At 44.2% G+C, this 16,775-nt stretch overlaps 1 protein-coding gene across 5 annotated transcripts in view; it reads right to left on the minus strand.

The window, feature by feature from the left end:
• Positions 1-10,556: 10,556 nt before the first annotated feature.
• The window catches only part of LOC137528643 (connector enhancer of kinase suppressor of ras 2-like), a 563,792-nt gene continuing 557,573 nt past the window's right edge, over positions 10,557-16,775 (minus strand). For 4 of the 5 annotated variants that reach the window (XM_068250054.1, XM_068250052.1, XM_068250051.1 and 1 more), the window contains exons 23-24: positions 13,957-14,156; positions 10,557-10,878 (exon numbers count right to left, since the gene is read on the minus strand). In XM_068250054.1, coding sequence (XP_068106155.1) covers positions 10,663-10,878; positions 13,957-14,156 — 416 coding nt within the window. In that variant the 3' untranslated portion in view covers positions 10,557-10,662. The remainder of the gene's footprint in view (positions 10,879-13,956; positions 14,157-16,775) is intronic. The other variant, XM_068250055.1, reaches the window with a different exon arrangement.

Below are 16,775 nucleotides of genomic sequence, written 5' to 3' on the forward strand. Positions count from 1 at the left end.
CTATTGTTTATAGGGCATTCCTCAAGCCAAATACTTTTTTGTTTTTGTTTTAATACTCTAATTCCCTATAAACTAAAAAAGCCACGCCCACAGGTTGTCAGAGAGCCTTGGCAGTAGCAAGGACTCATGGGAGCTCAGTCTGGGCAGGAGGAGGGGGAGGTGTTACTAGCCAGAGATTTCAGAGGCAGAGGGGAGGAGGAGAGGGGATTAGGCTGATGGCTCAAGATACAGATAAGCCTGCCTCTGTGTAATGTTTACAAACAACATGGCTGCTGTCATTGTATCACAGGAAGAAATAATCATATTCTATTAAAACTGTTTGCAGCTAGATTTGCTGTGTAAACTATCTAAACTTTAGATAAGATATATAGACAAGTTACTTGCTATACTTAGTTTTTCATCTCGGATCCGCTTTAAACATTTACAAAGTAGATTGAATGTTTTGTTGTCTCTGCTCAGTGGCAGCCTATGGAGTGTCCCAGGGCGAACATACAAGAACTATTGACTTTTTTTTTTTTAAAGCGGTTTTAAACTCTGACAAAATATTCAATAAAAATGTCTTTTCCTACTTTTTATAACCCATACAATTATCATATTTGCTTTTGTGCTCAAGTATAATTATTCATTTAGAAATGATAAGTTCCTAAAGTTCAGTTTATTTACTTTGAAAGCTGCTGGTGGATTTTATTCATAACTGTTGTATTTCTATTGTAAATGCGCCCAGCAATGATTTCTGAGCAGTGTTTCAGTTCAGGACTCATTAGCAGAAGTTGCTGCACAGTCAGAGAATGTTTACTTCATTGTATCAAGCAAAGAATGTAAACACAAGATAAGGTCATCACCAGTTCGATGCAGCTGCCCCTGCAGGGGAAAAAGGTCAGCCCTGTAATCAGGGCTGGATTTGTACTTTTTACCGCCCAAGGCCAACTATACCGTCTGTATGGTTGTTATATCTGTGTGCCCCAATGAGAATTCTACTTACTTTCCATCGTTGAATGTCACAGACAATAACTATTTTAGTAATATGCATATAGATTATGTTATGTTTTCCTTAAGGGATGGAACCATTGTGTCACCATGAGAGTTAGGCCGACGTGTACCTGCAGGATAGAGCTTACAGGTCTTGCAGGGAGACACAAGTACAGGACAGAGAGTTCAAAGGGTAAATCTGTCCTTGTAGATAGGGATGGCTGCATAGAACAGCTTTACTGCTCCTCACTGAGCCATCCCTAAATTACTGGTGCCCTAGGCCATGGCCTATGTGGCCTTGCCAGAAATCCGCCCCTGCCTGTAATTTAACCCTTTGAATGCTGTTTTACTAAAAAAAAATTGTGTTAGTATATTATATGCTGTAAATAATCTTTTAGAGCAAAGAAGAAATACTGGGTTTGATTCCACGTTAATCTCTCCCTGCACTTAGAAGTTGCATTCTGCCAGGAAAACTTGTATGGCTGTAATTTGCTTATGAGTGATGTTTACTATATTCCCAAAAAGGTACCAACAAGACTGACACTGTCACTTCTATGTCTAGAAATTAACTCTTTCAGGCAAGAAAACAAAGCAAGTAAAACAGCCTGGTTATTGATGTTTTGCACTGTACATACTGTACACATGTTTATCTCATCATGTCACCTCGGGTACACTTTAAAGGGAACCTTAACTGGCGGGTAAAAAAAAATTCACTTACCTGGGGGCTTTCCCAAGCCTCCCGCAGCCGTCCTGTGCCCGCGCCGGTCCTTCGGTGCCCTCCGGTCTCCCTCCGCGGCTAAGTTTCATTTTCGGACGACTGCCAGTCGTCCTCGGGCAAAGCGTCCTCTTCTTCTTCCGTATTCCCCGTCGTAAAGAGCTGTAAAGCGCGTCCGACGGGGAATGCGGAAGAAGAGGACGCTTTGCCCGAGGACGACTGGCAGTCGTCCGAAAACGAAACTTAGCCGCGGAGGGAGACCGGAGGGTACCGAAGGACCGGCGTGGGCACAGGACGGCTGTGGGAGGCTTGGGAAAGCCCCCAGGTAAGTGAATTTTTTTTTACCTGCCAGTTAAGGTTCCCTTTAAGGCTTGTGTGAATGCAGCTCGTGGTATAATCACTGTTGCGATAAATCCACAGCAGATAGGAACGGTAAGACGCTACTTCTGCCGGTTGAGGCATATGTTACCGCAGCTTATTCGCCCCCTTGAAATGAGGGCAATTGAAATCGACAGGCGATTGTATTAGGTCCAGTTTCAAACTGCATAACCACTGCAACAAAAACATTTGGTGCCAACTATGAATATATATATTTTGAGATGGTCGGTGAGATGTTAAATCTTTTATCTTTCATGCTGATTTAAAGTGAGCCAGGAAACATTTTTAGCACCCAGGGCACCTCAATAGCACATTAAACATGCATGGCAATAATATCGCTCATTATTAAAAAAAAAGGGAGGGAGCAAATAATAGCTTTCATCAGTGGGAAGGGGGGGGGGGGGGCTGGGGTCGACAAATAGGAAACTGTGCTTTAAAGAGTTTAAAGAAGTCACATATTGTATCTTCACATCTTCCCCTGGATAAATAATGGGCAGCTAGAAGGGGGGGGGGGGGAGTGGCAGCTCCTATAGCTACTAGAAACCAGGAAAAAAAGGTCACTTGATTCCCTTTAAAGCAAAACTGTAATGGGAGGAAGGAGTTGGATTCTTACCTCAGTAGTTTGAAGTTTCTGGATGGTCCAAAGGCTTCCCAGATCCTTGTAGAGATGACCATTCCAGTGCAAATGGCCTCTTCATCTTCTGGCTTCACTCCCAGCCAAGGATCAGCATATCTGGACTGGGCATGTACAAGTAAGGTCCACACATGCCCAGTTGAACAAAGCTGCTCATGCACATTTTTCTCTGTCCTTTGTTCTAGTGGGCATGTGCAGACCTTACTAGCACATGCCCAGTCCAGATGCTTTTGTCCACGGCCACTTGCGCCCAGAAGAAGCATATAGAGAGACGATATACTGGAATGGTGGGCCGAAGGAGAATCCAGGAAGCCTCCGGACCATTCAGAGACCTACCATTACTGAGGTAAGTATCTAACGCTTTAGTGCAAATTGTACACAGTTCCAAGCTGCATACAATTACTGTGTCATTTGCATGCAAGCCGTAATAACCATCTCCATTCCACAGTTTCTCTGGTGGTGTTGGACCATTGGCTGGATTTCATGATTAGCTGCAAGAACTCAACACTCTTCTGACCTTCTCGAGATCAATGAATATAAGCCAATACATGGTCTACACTGTGGACAAAGGGAGCTGCCTCCGGGCTACTCTTACACAGAACCAACGCTAAGCTCCTCAGAATGAACTCTAAGCTCCTCAGAATGATAAATAAATGGAGGACAGTCCCAGTGTATCCTCCCTTGCTCCTCAGACATAAATGAGTCAGAAGGAGCAGGCTTCCAAACAGAAAGATAGAGAATTAATAGCTGAGATTGTGCGAACGTGTTCTCTAAGACCACGGCTGTGTTGTCTGCCTCAGAGAGTCCTGAAAACCATAAAATATGTGAGAGAGTTTATTATCTGGAGATCAGTAAAGTATGAGTTCCTTTGTTGCTGCTCAAATAAAAAAATATTCCTAAATTGCACATTTCCCACTTGTATGAGATTTTCCCATCTCGTATGACATTTCCCCGGATCGTATGACGATTCCCGACTCGTATGACAATACCCAGCTCATATGACAATACCCAAGCTCGTATGGTAATTCCTGGCTCATATGACAATTACCCGGCTCGTATGACAGTTCCCAGCTCATATGACGATTCCCAGCTCGTATGACAATTCCCAGCTTGTATGACAATTCCCAGCTCATATAACATCTCTCGGTTCGTATGACATTTCCCGGCTCGTATGACATTTCCTAGCTCGTATGACATCTCCTGGCTTGTATGACCTCTTCCGGCTCGTATGACATCTCCCGCCTCGTATGACATTACCCAGCTTGTATGACAATTCCTGGCTCATATAACAATTCTCGTCTCATATAACAATCCCCGACTCATATAACATCTCTTGGCTCGTATGACATTTTCCGGCTCATATAACATCTCCCGGCTCGTATGACGTCTCCCGGCTCGTATGACATTACTCAGCTCGTATGACAATTCCCGGCTCGTATGACAATACCCGGCTCGTATGACAATACCCGGCTCGAATAACATTTGATGGGTGTTTCCTGTAACAGTTGGATTTGGAGGACACACTAACAGCTCAACACATTATTAAATATTCACTATCTTAAACCCTAGTTCAGGTGCAGTTTTCATATGTGTTTAATAATTTTAGTTTTGTTTTTTATTAATTATTCATAAAAAAGGTTTTGTTAAAATCAATTCACCTGTTGGAAAATATTTAATGATTTTTAGTGTATCGATTCATACCACTTAATTTCCTTCTTACTTCCCAGCAATCTACAATTGCCTGCTCTCTCCCTATCCCCTCCAAGTCAGTCTAAAGCCACATGCCCCCAATAGAGTCTGAGAGCTAGAATAGGTTTTCTCCTTTCTGGCCTCCAACTAATCTAGGGCCTCCACTCCACATTAGAGTGACAGCTATGATAGGCTCCACCCTCCTGCCTCCCTAACAGTCTAGAGATATGCCTCCTCACTAGAGAGTGTGACAGCTAGGATAGGTTGTCTCCTCCCTGCCCCACCTCCCCACCCCCACCACCAATTAATTTAGGGCGTTGCCTTCAAACTAGAGTCTGACAGCTATGATAGGCTCACTCCCTCCAGCCTCCCAATCCCAAAGTCTAGAACCACACCTCGCCACTTGAATCTGACAGTTATGATAGGCTCTCTCCCTATCAACTCCAAGTCAGTCTAGAGCCACACCTCCCTACTAGAGTCTGACACATATGATAGGCTCACTGCCTCCCAATCCAATCAGTCTTGAGACACAGCTCCCACTACAGTGTGACAGCTATGAAAGGTTCACTCCCTTCCTGCCTTCCAATTCAATCAGTCTACAGCCACACCTCCCCACTAGAGTCTGCCAGTTATCAGCAGAGAGGTGTGGCATAAACTGAGAGACCAATCACTCTCCCCCCCCCCCCCCAACTTGCCGAAGGGAGGAGTTAGTGGTTCAGGCTGGCTGGATGTGTGCAGCGAGCGTAAGAGGGCTGAGATCTATGAACTGGTGCAGTAGGCAGCTTTCATCTTTTTTTATTTTGAAAAAGCTGCTTTTAAAAAAAAACAAAAACTTTTTTTTTATGAAGAATTAATAAAAAAATAAAAATGTTCTGTTAAATACATATAAAGATCTCAAGGTTTCATGGCTGAGCAGTGAGATGGTTTCGTGGACCCCTGACCATCACTTCTTCCAGACTAAGAACAAGAAACATATTTGGCATTTATAGTCATATTTTTTGCAGCTTTTCTGTTATATAGAAGAAAATTAAATAATTCCTGTGATGTACTTATCACTTACAACTGTATGTGAATTTTGTCTTAAGAGGTTGTACAATTTGGTTTCCCCCTTCACTCTATCCTCCTACCTGCGGAACTGTGGTTGCTCTCCTGACCTGTCTGTTACTATGTACTTTATTTGTGCAGTGATATATTGTCTGTGCAGATCCTGCCTCTCTGAAGAGCTGTACGACACACAGGTGGGTTACAGAACATTGTATGCAAAGCTCACCATTGGGGCGGACGTGGCAGAGGCCAGAGGGTCAATCCTGATAAAAGTGATACATTAGATTTGTCACAAAAACAGTTTAACATGAAACCAACCTGACCTCAGCCAGCATCACATTACAGTTGTTGGAAGAACAGAGTGAACAGCGCTCTTGTATTGGATTATCCACACATTTGTCCAGTCTGACCATCCCATCAAAACTTTTTTCTTTTTCACAGCTAGAGGGTTAACTTCCTGGAGATAAGGACCGGGCCGGTGCGTTTCACGATCAGTCTACAGACTAACATTGGTTATATTATAAATGACATTGAGTCACAGGTTAGTGGCACTAGAATCACAGTGGAGAGATCATCCTGCAATGACTGTCATCGTAGTCTACTTAGATCCCGAGACACTCTGGCGTTGACATAAAAAGAAAAGAGACACCTTAAGTTGAAGCATCCAAGATACGGGTGGGGCACAGGTCACCTTCGCCCGATGATGGCGCAGTTCAGAAGCTGCTGCTTGCAGGATGCCCAATAAACGTCTTAAGGCACTAAGGGGGCGGAGCCCCAACTGGTCCTCCCGGAACCCTTGCTCCTCCTCTTTCTCCTTCTCTAGAGAATCCATGATAAAGTAATGTCTCTAATGATCGACCAATGACCAGAATGCTCTTATAGCTGCTACATGGGCATGAGAGGGAAACACTGGAGAGTATTATCAAATCTAGTCTCGATCATTTTATATACAGAGATGCAGGGCGTACATTTCGCATATCTCAATATATAAAATGGCTTGAAGGTCTTTTTCCATTTCAGCAACTCCATACAGGACACCGTACTAACGGGATTAGGACCTCGCCCACACCTTTGCATTGGAGAAATGGACTGCCATGCTGCCGAGCAGTGAAAAGCATCCACTTGGGGGGAGTATAATAATGTGAAGGGGATATATTGTCAAAGAGAAGCAAATAAATACAAGTTGATGCAGGATTATACAAATTTGCTTGCAAATTCATGCAGCGTGAAAATGAACCAATTAAATCTTGCTTACGTAAAACTTAATTGGTCCATTTTCAAGCTGCTTAAAGGATACCTTAGCACAAAATTAAATTAAAAATGGGGGGGGGGGGAAAGGTCCTACGAATATCGAGAAGATATGGTCGCCCTTGCCGACTTATCTTAATGATCAGGGAATTGACTATGGGTCACCTGACTCTTAATTAATGATGTCTGACATTGCATAACCTACACTTTTTCTATATGTGCGTGATAATTATTGTTATGGATGTGGAGCAGACCGTGGGTGGAGAGGGTCCGGGTGGTAGGAGTGGGGTGGTTGGTGGTGGTTGTTATTGTTACCATTATAAAAAATGTAATAAAATTTATAATAAAATAAATAAAAACCGGGAGGAAAAGGTATGTTTAGTGGGCTCTGGTCATGCCTACCACTTCCTCTGTTCTCCTCCGTCCCCCTCCAATCAAGGACGTGCGTCGCCGGGCAGTGTCTGTACAGTCAGCTGCGACGACCCCGGCCAGGAAGTAAGTTCAGGGGGTCGGTAGGCAGTACCGGAGGGGGACAGAGAAGAATGGGGGGAGTGGTGGCCATGAGGAGAGTCTACTAAACATGCCTGCTCCCCCGGTTTTTAATTCAACTTTGCATACTAAACTTGCATAATCCTGCATCATATATATATATATATATATATATATATATATATATTTTTTAGCATACTGCAGTTGCTCTGATGTTAGTACTTTGCACTTGTAAAAAATTCATTTTTTAATCAAGTCTCTAATATCGCAAATTAAAAGATTTGGCGATGATATCCAACCCCTATTGTTCTCTATGGGGATTTCTTATTAATATTTTAATATTAAATATACCTTGTCATTTAAATATCCTTATTGGAATGTTTAATATTAGAGATGGTTAATGAGATGCTAATCATTCTAGCTTGTATGCACAATTTATTTAAATCGTGGGCAGCTCAGAATCAGCCAATGCAATGCACTTACTTCCTGATTTGGCTCAATTTCAAGCAGCATAAAACTGAATTTGTAGGAAAGCCCCCCCCCCCCCCCCCAAAGAAAAAAAAATAGTATCTCATTGAGCATCTCTAGCCCAAAAACTCTACATTCTCTTAAGAAAAACTAAAAAAGACTTAGCTGCTCATCCTCCTGACCACGACCCAGGACACTCCTTTAGATGGCGACCCCAGTGCCCTTCGTGCACAAGCGCATCCGTAATGCGTCTGTTTGAGCATGGTCACGCCTGTGCAGTAAGCATGGAGTCACTTGTGGACAGGCAGCTTCAATTTAATGCGCAGGCATGGCGTGCCGTACTCACACAGGCTGAGTCGTGGCCGGACTCACACAGGCACGGCCGTACTCGCACAGGCACAGTTCGGACGCACTTGTGCATGGCGGGGAACACGGTCAGGAGAACGTATCTGGCAAGCTCTTGTCGGATACACTCAGAGGTGCTGTGCGGGGCAACAATGGAGGGGAGGAGAACATGAGAAACCTCTGGGGAAGTTTTTGGTGGATCCTTCTTAATAGGTAGGTAGTTAACTTTTTAACTTAAGAGTACACTTAAAGGTACTAAAAATGGTCGCAGCTGTTTCTGGCACAAGGTACTCACACCAAAGTTCTCTCCATAACGTGTTTCGGTTGCATTGTGCCGTATGGCAATTAATCTTCATTCCATACATGCACAGGCCACCAAAACCACACGCTAATTGCTAACACTCGGCAGAGGGAAGAGGCCTGATGGAGAGGAGAGACCCTCTCTCTAGAAGGCATACAACCTACTTTCATAGTTCCTCAACAGTGCATTTATAAAAACAAATAAGACACATTGAAATAAACCATAGTTTTTAACCCTCTGTGGACCAGTCATTGGAGTTTCAGCACGGTCCCAGGAGGATAAGATGATTCGGAAGATGCGCAGGTGTGAGTGAGGCCCAATCCACCAGCTCAGAGTGAGGTCACCTCCCCCTGGCGTTTGGAATTGTCATCGATAATGGCAGACACCCTCATGCTGTGTTGTGGACGGATCCACTCATTTAAGATGCCTCTGAGATTTAGCACTGAACACAAGGCTGCGAAGAAAGGCCAGGAAGGTGGTCTGTATGTTCCGTTCTTCCAGTTATTAAGGGTTTACTGTATTTTGGACCAGTCGTACCCAGAGCTCACTCCTGCGCACGCCTACACTGAGGCCATGGTGCTGTCCGGAGGTTAGGTTGTGGGAGGTTGGGAATCTGACAGTCTGCCCTAGATACACACGGTGCAACTTCCCATCAGATCGACATGTCGCACTGACGATTTCCGACTTCTCTGATATGCTCCTCATCGATAACAGGATCGATTTTATGAAGTAATGATCTCAAAATCGATCCCGTTATCAGGATTTTGCATCATGTGTACCTAGCATAAGCCCCCTACTGGCCAAGTAATATCATCAAAGGAGGTGCTATTCAGTGCTAATGATTGGGTTGGTAAAAAAAAAACCAAAAAAACACTTTAACTTTCTATCATAAGGAATTACGACTTTGCATTTGACGCACAGCTTATGTATTTCAATGGCTTCTCATTTAACCTGCATTTTCCCTATTTTTTTCATGCGTTTAGCAATTTTTTCCGCATTGATGTTCGTTTTTCCGTGTTTGATTCACGTTTCAGGTAAGTCAATAGAGACTCAGAAAAAAAAATCGCATTTATTTTGCGAAAAAACACACCCGTATTTGAAGATAATTGAATCCATTCTCATGTCAATTAACTTCATTGGTAGGTACGAAAAAAAATCCCAATCCAAACATTAAAAAAAAGCATCAAACGTGAAATCACAGAGGAAATAAATTAAAGGAGATAATCCAAAAAATTCACAAAATGCAGAAGTGGAAAAAGGCGGAAGATCGCATGTGGAATCCCCGCCACGTTCTCACCACAAAACTAAAAATGATGGTTCAGATTCCCAAAATGTTATCAGGTCCCAATTAAATTCCTCCACAAACTAACCCCCATTGTCTTAAAGCGGAATATAACCCTGCATTTCAACTTTGCTCTAAAACATTATTTACAGTATATTATATGCAACCAGCATTTTTTTTTTTACTAGACCAGCATTGGAAGGGTTACACAGGGCATTAAAGTTCCTGGAGGTTTCTGCAGAAGCATCCGAAGCTGAAATAGATACATTTTGTTTACATAAATGTATCTAAGTGTTGAATGTGACTCATCTCTCTGACTGAGAAGGAGCTTGGAGGACAGCCAAAGAGTGTGTAACATTTATCAATAGATACATTCAACTAAATAGAATGTAACAATCTGAACTTCTGCATATCTCTCCACGGAACTTTAAACCTCTGTGTTTAACCCTTCCAATGCTGGTCTAGCAATAAAAAAAAATGCTTTTTGCATATAATATGCTGTAAATAATATTTTAGAGCAAAGTTGAAATGCAGGGTTATATTCCGCTTTAAGTAGAGAGATGACGAAAAAGATGGTAGTAATTCTAGCTTCAACGTAAAGTTCATTCAAATCGTATGCATTGGAAATAAGCCAATCAAATGCACGTCCTTTTAATGCCAAATGGCCCCATTCAAAGCTAGAATTATCGCCACTGGCCGTCTCCATACGAGAGGATTTGGCGTACTGGAGAGGAAGTGTGGTTTGCTAGCGGAAGGAGGCAGAACTTTGCAATAAACCATCCAAAATACAATAAAACCGTTAAATGTAGAAGAACAGGAAGCTGCCCCGCCCCTTCCTTCCTCGCAGCACATCTTTTATCCAACATCTACAGGTGGCGCCCTCGTATGGGTGGAGGTCAGAGTGATGCAGACCTTGGTACATACCGCAAAAATAAAACTAGTTTAAGAAATAATACTGGCTTGCTCATGCAATGTCTTAGGCATCCTGTGGCGCTAATCTGGTATCCAATCTATTTACATCCGTTTTCTTACATTATGTACAAAATATTACAGTGTTTTCCAAGGCGGCCTCCGGGCCAATGTCTTGTTGGCGCGCCCCGTCAGACGTGCGTTTCGATGAAGGAGTGCGTGTGCGTGAGCTGGGGGGCCGGCGCTGCCAGTTCCGTGGCGCCGTTCTGAGGTTTGAGGGTTCCGCTGTACTCACAAATATCCATGAAAAACTCAAAGTTCTTTTGTTTCCAGTCTCTAAACTTTCTGGAGGTCAGAGCCTGGTCCTCGAGCAGACAGTTTATGACGGACAGGTCCCCTTCTTTTGCCTAGGACAGAAAGGTGGACATTTATTTGAGACTTGACAGATACAAGTCTTTTTAATGCTGCTATAACTTAGTAAGATTAAAGAGGCCCTGTAGTGACATATAGTAGAATGCAGTTAAATATTTAAGATACCAAATTTCATGGTAATTTTCCTGGTTTCAGCATCAGAAACATTTCCTAGATCTACATATTGCTGTGTATTTGTATGTAGCTCTGCCCACCCAGTGATGCTTAGCCTAGGCTGTTTAGCTTTGCAGAATTCTCTTCCCAGAGCATTCTGGGAGACTGGGCACACTGGCTTCAGAATTCTGCAAAACAAACATTCCGCAGGGCTGCACTTGACAGGACTAAAGATCCCATCACCTGTGATAAATTTTAGAATGTAATTACTGACTAAATAATTTTAAATGAATATTGTAAATAAATAATCAACTGCATTAATTACATTATTTTCATGACATTTTTTCTTTAAAGATTATCTTTATTCGCAATGTAATCGCCGTTATCTGTTAAAGAATTATTAAATGGGCATTTAATAAGTGCAAGTACGGGGGATGGGGGCAGGGCCGGGCCGAGGCAAGAGAGGCTCCAGCCTCAGGGCGCAGTATAGGAGGGGCACACAACTCACTCAGCTATCATTCCCCTATTGTGTTTGAAGCAGAGAGAAATTTAGAAAAGGAGATACCGGTACATGGCAGTGACTGAAAGCCAGCCAGAGATTAAGGTGTTGGGGTCCCTGGGATGCCTCTTAGTCTAATAGCAATCAGTGTGTGACGGCTGGGGTGGGAGGGATGGAGGGGCGCACTTTGGTGTCTCAGCCTTGGGTGCTGGAGGACCTTGTCCCGGCTCTGGATGGGGGAAGCTCTGCAGCATAATGCTGTCAATCTAAAGGTGACCAAACACGATGATACAACGATATACAATAAAACATTCAATTACCTGATAAAAATGAACAGTTGTATAGAAAGATTGAATATTTTATTTCTGTTTGGTCAAGAAATGTAATCAAATTTCCTGTTTTTTTTCTACAATATTTTTTGGCAGTGGTAGAAATTAGAAATTTGTGATTAATCTTTTAGAAAATTGGAAACTTAAATGATGTAGGATAAATTTTAATTTTTTTTTTTAAATTTTTCAATAGTTTTTATCGCAATTTGAGGAACAATTGAACACACCCGTGTGATACATTGGTCAGGTTTTTCAAAGTTACAATCAACTGGAGAAATCAATCGTAAATCTCAAACTGAAACAAAATACAGAAAGTTGTACCATATGTCGCCACTATTAGTGTAATTACAAGAGAAGAGGGCAGGATGATGACTCATCACTGTGCTGCTCCTCCACGCAATCCAATAAGCACAAAAAGGGAGGAGCTTCATCCAGGCTGTTCTATTATGCTAGTTGTGTGGCTGGGCTATGTACACCTACAAATACCTGGGTACTTCTGCGCAGTGTAGGTGACTACGCAAGAAAATGCATTTATTTGTAACTAAGACCCCGGCTTTTAACTTAGCTGTGGGGCTAGCAGTGGTTTCTGGATGATTGATTTCTGTGAATGCATTTGTATGACCATGTGCATGTGATTGTGCAAAGGGTTAATTGTCTTTGCCATTTTGCTGGCCACACCCCCTTTAGCACCTCCCTAATACCATATTTAAAGGTCCTAACTTGAGGCTGACATATTTATTTCCTTTTACACAATGCATATTGCCTGGCTGTCCTGCTGATCCTCTGCCTCTAATACTTCTGGCTATAGACCTGACAAAAATATGACAAGATTAGCTGCATGCTTGTTTCAGGTGTGTGATTCAGACACTTCGGATGCCAGAAAGATTAGCAGGATGCCAGGCAACTGGTATTGTTTAAAAGGAAATACATCTGGCAGCCTCCAGGTCTCTGACCTTATGCTAGGTACACACCATACAATTTTCTGTTAGATTTTATCTTAGATTTACCTGCCAGATAGCCTTCTTCCATGTTGTAGGTAAATCTAACAGAAGACTCTAACAGAAAATTGTATGGTGTGTACCTAGCATTAGGTTTATTTTAAATTAAGAGATTTCAAGTACAAGTTTTTTATACTCCTGAAAAATAATACAGTCACTTAGTAACTGGCCAGCACGGACCCCTAAGCACACCTTGACATCTCCAAGTACAACATTTACAGTAAAAAGAAAAAGGAAAATCTTCAAATGTGTGATTCCCATGATGCATGAGGGTAAAATAATCATCAGAAAAAGCTAAAGAAGAGAATAATAAAGAAGATGCAATAGACAAAAGAGCAAACAAACAAAAAGACACAACAGAGACAATAGAAAGAACAGAAGAAGTACAAGGTGCTATAAGAGCTAGAGAAGAAATTAATAAAGAAAATGCAATAGACAAAAGAGCAAACAAACAAAAATACACAACTGAGACAATAAAAGCAACAGAAGAAGTAAAAGATGCTATAAAAGCTAGAGAAGAGAATAAAGAAGACACAGCAAACAAACAAAAAGACACAACAGGAACAATAAAAGCAACAGAAGAAGTAAAGAATGCTACAAAAGAGACAGAAGAAGATTCAGAAGGCAGGGAAGAGAAAAAAAGATTTCACAGAAGAGACAGGAAAAGATAAAGAGCAAGATATAGAACGGGTAGATGAAGAAGATACAGACGTGGAAGAATACACTTGTGCAATGGATATAAAAACGGACAGATGATATACAGAAGGTACAAAAGAAGCTATAAAACCAACAGAGGAGGCCAAAGAGAAATAGAGAAGGGTTAGACAGGAGGATAAAACAGACGTTATGGGAAAAGCTATAGAAATGGTGACATAATCCTCAGCGAGAAGAGAAGAATCCACAAAAATGAAAACATCAAACGCTATGAAAGCAGACAGACAGAAAACTCTATAGAAACAGCCACATAAAAGCGCGAGGAGAGACACATGAATTACAGGTGGTGGAGAAGAACTGAGGGAAGGTGATAAATGAGGAACAGAGGAAGAGGCAGCGGAGGCTACACAAGGTATAAACGTGGCTATAAATGAGAGGATCCACAGAACAGAGGGGAGACGGGACAGAATATTTACTCACTTTTAAAGTGCTTTTCAGTGCTCGGATTCGGTGCAGCTTGTCGTTGATGACGGGGTCGTTGCATCTTTTAATGAAGGACCTCTTGAACTCCTGCTTGGTGGAGGGCCGCTGCTCCCCGAAGGCCGATAGGCTGGCTTGTTCCAGACTCTTGTAGAGCTCCTCCAGGCCATCTGCGCTGGCCCGATGCTCGTTCCTGCTGTCTGCAGCACAAGAAGCGTGTTACTGTCCGTTCAGCAGAGGGAGGCGGGTCTATACATTTCACCTATACTTTAGCTCGGCATATGAAGCGTGAAATTAAACCTGATGCACTACAATCCTTGACAACCAGGGCCTGATTTGTTCTCAACTTCTCTCTTCACCATCAAAGGCCACTGTCAGCAGCTGCCCCCCTTTAGTATATGTAGCCAGATGCCCCCCCCCCTTCCCCTCCCTCCAGTATAGGTAGGCCCATTGACCCTTCTCTGTAGTATAGGCAGCCAGATGACCTGCCCCCCCCCCTCCACTTCCAGTATAAGTAGCCAGATAACCCCTCCGCCACTACTCCAGTTTAGAAAGCCTGATTATCCCCCTCCCCTTCCTTTAGTATAGGTAGCCAGGTGACCCTCCCTCCCCCTTTCCTAGTAGCTTGCTGCCCACCCGCCCTTGATCCTAAGGTGCCCTAGGCCATGACCAAATAGGTCTTGGTTTAAATAAGGCCCTGTTGACAACACTGCAATTTGAATTTCTGGGGTGGACAAACTTGTCACCAAGGGGGTCTGATCTGCTTGGCGGGGATACTGCGTCCTCTGGGCTTGGTATGCCTGTTTCCCACCTGCAAGTTGGGGCATGTTGAGTATATAACACAAACATGGGTTTTGTTGATTGCCAATAAAAATACTTTTTTTTTTTTAAGGCTACTTGCACACCAAGACGTTGCGTTAGGTGCTACGTTAAGGTCGCATAACGTGCACCTAACACAACGTATGGTGCTGCAAGAGCCGACGGTAGAGTGAGCCGCGTTAGGCGGCTCGATTCCTATAATGTCTCCCAGAGTGGCGCTGATTGGCCAGCGGGACCACGTGATGCGGAGCGAGACACTCCGCATCACGTGGTCCCACCGGCCAATCAGCGCTCGCCAGTGCAGTGAATATTAAGTAGCCATGTGCTACTGTACTGTAGCTGGCTCTCCCCGCCTCCTCTCCGCCCCCCACTGCGCATGTGCAAACAGTCTAACGCGGCTATAGCCGCTCCAACGCCGTAGCATGCTGCACTGTGCAGTTTCTAGGCTAAAATGCACCCAGGGCGAGGGTGTAAAAATTGCGCCCCCCCCCCCCCTAGGTTAGATAGGTAGGTGCCTCTCAGTATAGGTTAGATTAGGTAGGTGCCCCCTAGTATAGGCTAGATTAGACAGGTGCCCCCCAGAATAGGTTAGATTAGGTAGCTGCCCCCCAGTATAGGTTAGATAAGGTAGCTGCCCCCCCCAGTATAGGTTAGGTAGGTGCCCCCCAGTATAGGTTAGGTAGGTGCCCCCCAGTATAGGTTAGATAGGTAGCTGCCCCCCAGTAAAGGTTAGATTAGGTAGCTGCCCCCCAGTGTAGGTTAGATAGGTAGCTGCCCCCCCCCAGTGTTGGTTATATTAGGTAGCTGCCCCCCAGTGTAGGTTAGATAGGTAGCTGCCCCCCAGTGTAGGTTAGATAGGTAGCTGCCCCCCAGCGTAGGTTAGATTAGGTAGGTGCCCCCCAGTGTAGGTTAGATAGGTAGCTGCCCCCCAGCGTAGGTTAGATTAGGTAGCTGCCCCCAGTATAGGTTAGATAGGTAGCTGCCCCCCAGCGTAGGTTAGATTAGGTAGCTGCCCCCAGTATAGGTTAGATAGGTAGCTGCCCCCCAGTGTAGGTTAGATTAGGTAGGTGCCCCCCAGTGTAGGTTAGATAGGTAGGTGCCCCCCAGCGTAGGTTAGATTAGCAGCTGCCCCCCAGCGTAGGTTAGATTAGGTAGGTGCCCCCAGAATAGGTTAGATAGGTAGATGCCCCCAATAATGGAGGGGGGAGCCGCAGGGAGGGCAGCCCGACCTCTCCCTCCCTCTCCTCTCCCGGGCGCCCTCCGTGCTCCCCCCTCAGATGCAGAGTCCGTGAGCAGCAGGGAAGCGCTGTTTACAACTCACCGGCTGCCTGGCTCCAAGCGCTGCTCTCTCGCCGCTGGTCTCCTCTCTCTGTATACATACTGATACACGCTGCTTCCGGCTACAGGAAGCAGCGTGTATCAGTACGTATACAGAGAGAGAGAGGAGACCAGCGGCGAGAGAGCAGCACTTGGAGCCAGGCAGCCGGTGAGTTCTAAACAGCGCTTCCCTGCTGCTCACGAACTCTGCATCTGAGGGGGGAGCACGGAGGGCGCCCGGGAGAGGAGAGGGAGGGAGAGGTCGGGCTGCCCTCCCCGCGGCTCCGGCTCCCCCCTCCATTATAGCGCCCCCCTCCCAACAGCGCCCTGGGCGGCGGCACGCTCCGCACGGGGCAAGAAACGGGGCTGGTTACATGTAACGCAACGTGGGCTGTGTGAACAGCCCACTTGTGTTACATTGCTGTGCGTTGGGGGAGCGTTACAGGCGTACTAACGTGCGCCTATAACGTCTTGGTGTGTAAGCAGCCTAAGGGATTGTCAATGCAAAGAAACCTCAGATTAATTGCTCTATAAAGTCATCATAAACATTGTCAGTTTGCTCCATCTCAGGTAGGTATGGTATTCCATTTCACATACATACATTGTAAAACAATTTATTTTTGGCATTCAACTCGTATTTGTATCACAATAAATTGGTTCAAACACAAAATACCTGGAGGGTG

The sequence above is a fragment of the Hyperolius riggenbachi genome, chromosome 8, assembly GCF_040937935.1.
Source record: "Hyperolius riggenbachi isolate aHypRig1 chromosome 8, aHypRig1.pri, whole genome shotgun sequence".
In the NCBI taxonomy this organism is placed as follows: domain Eukaryota; kingdom Metazoa; phylum Chordata; class Amphibia; order Anura; family Hyperoliidae; genus Hyperolius; species Hyperolius riggenbachi.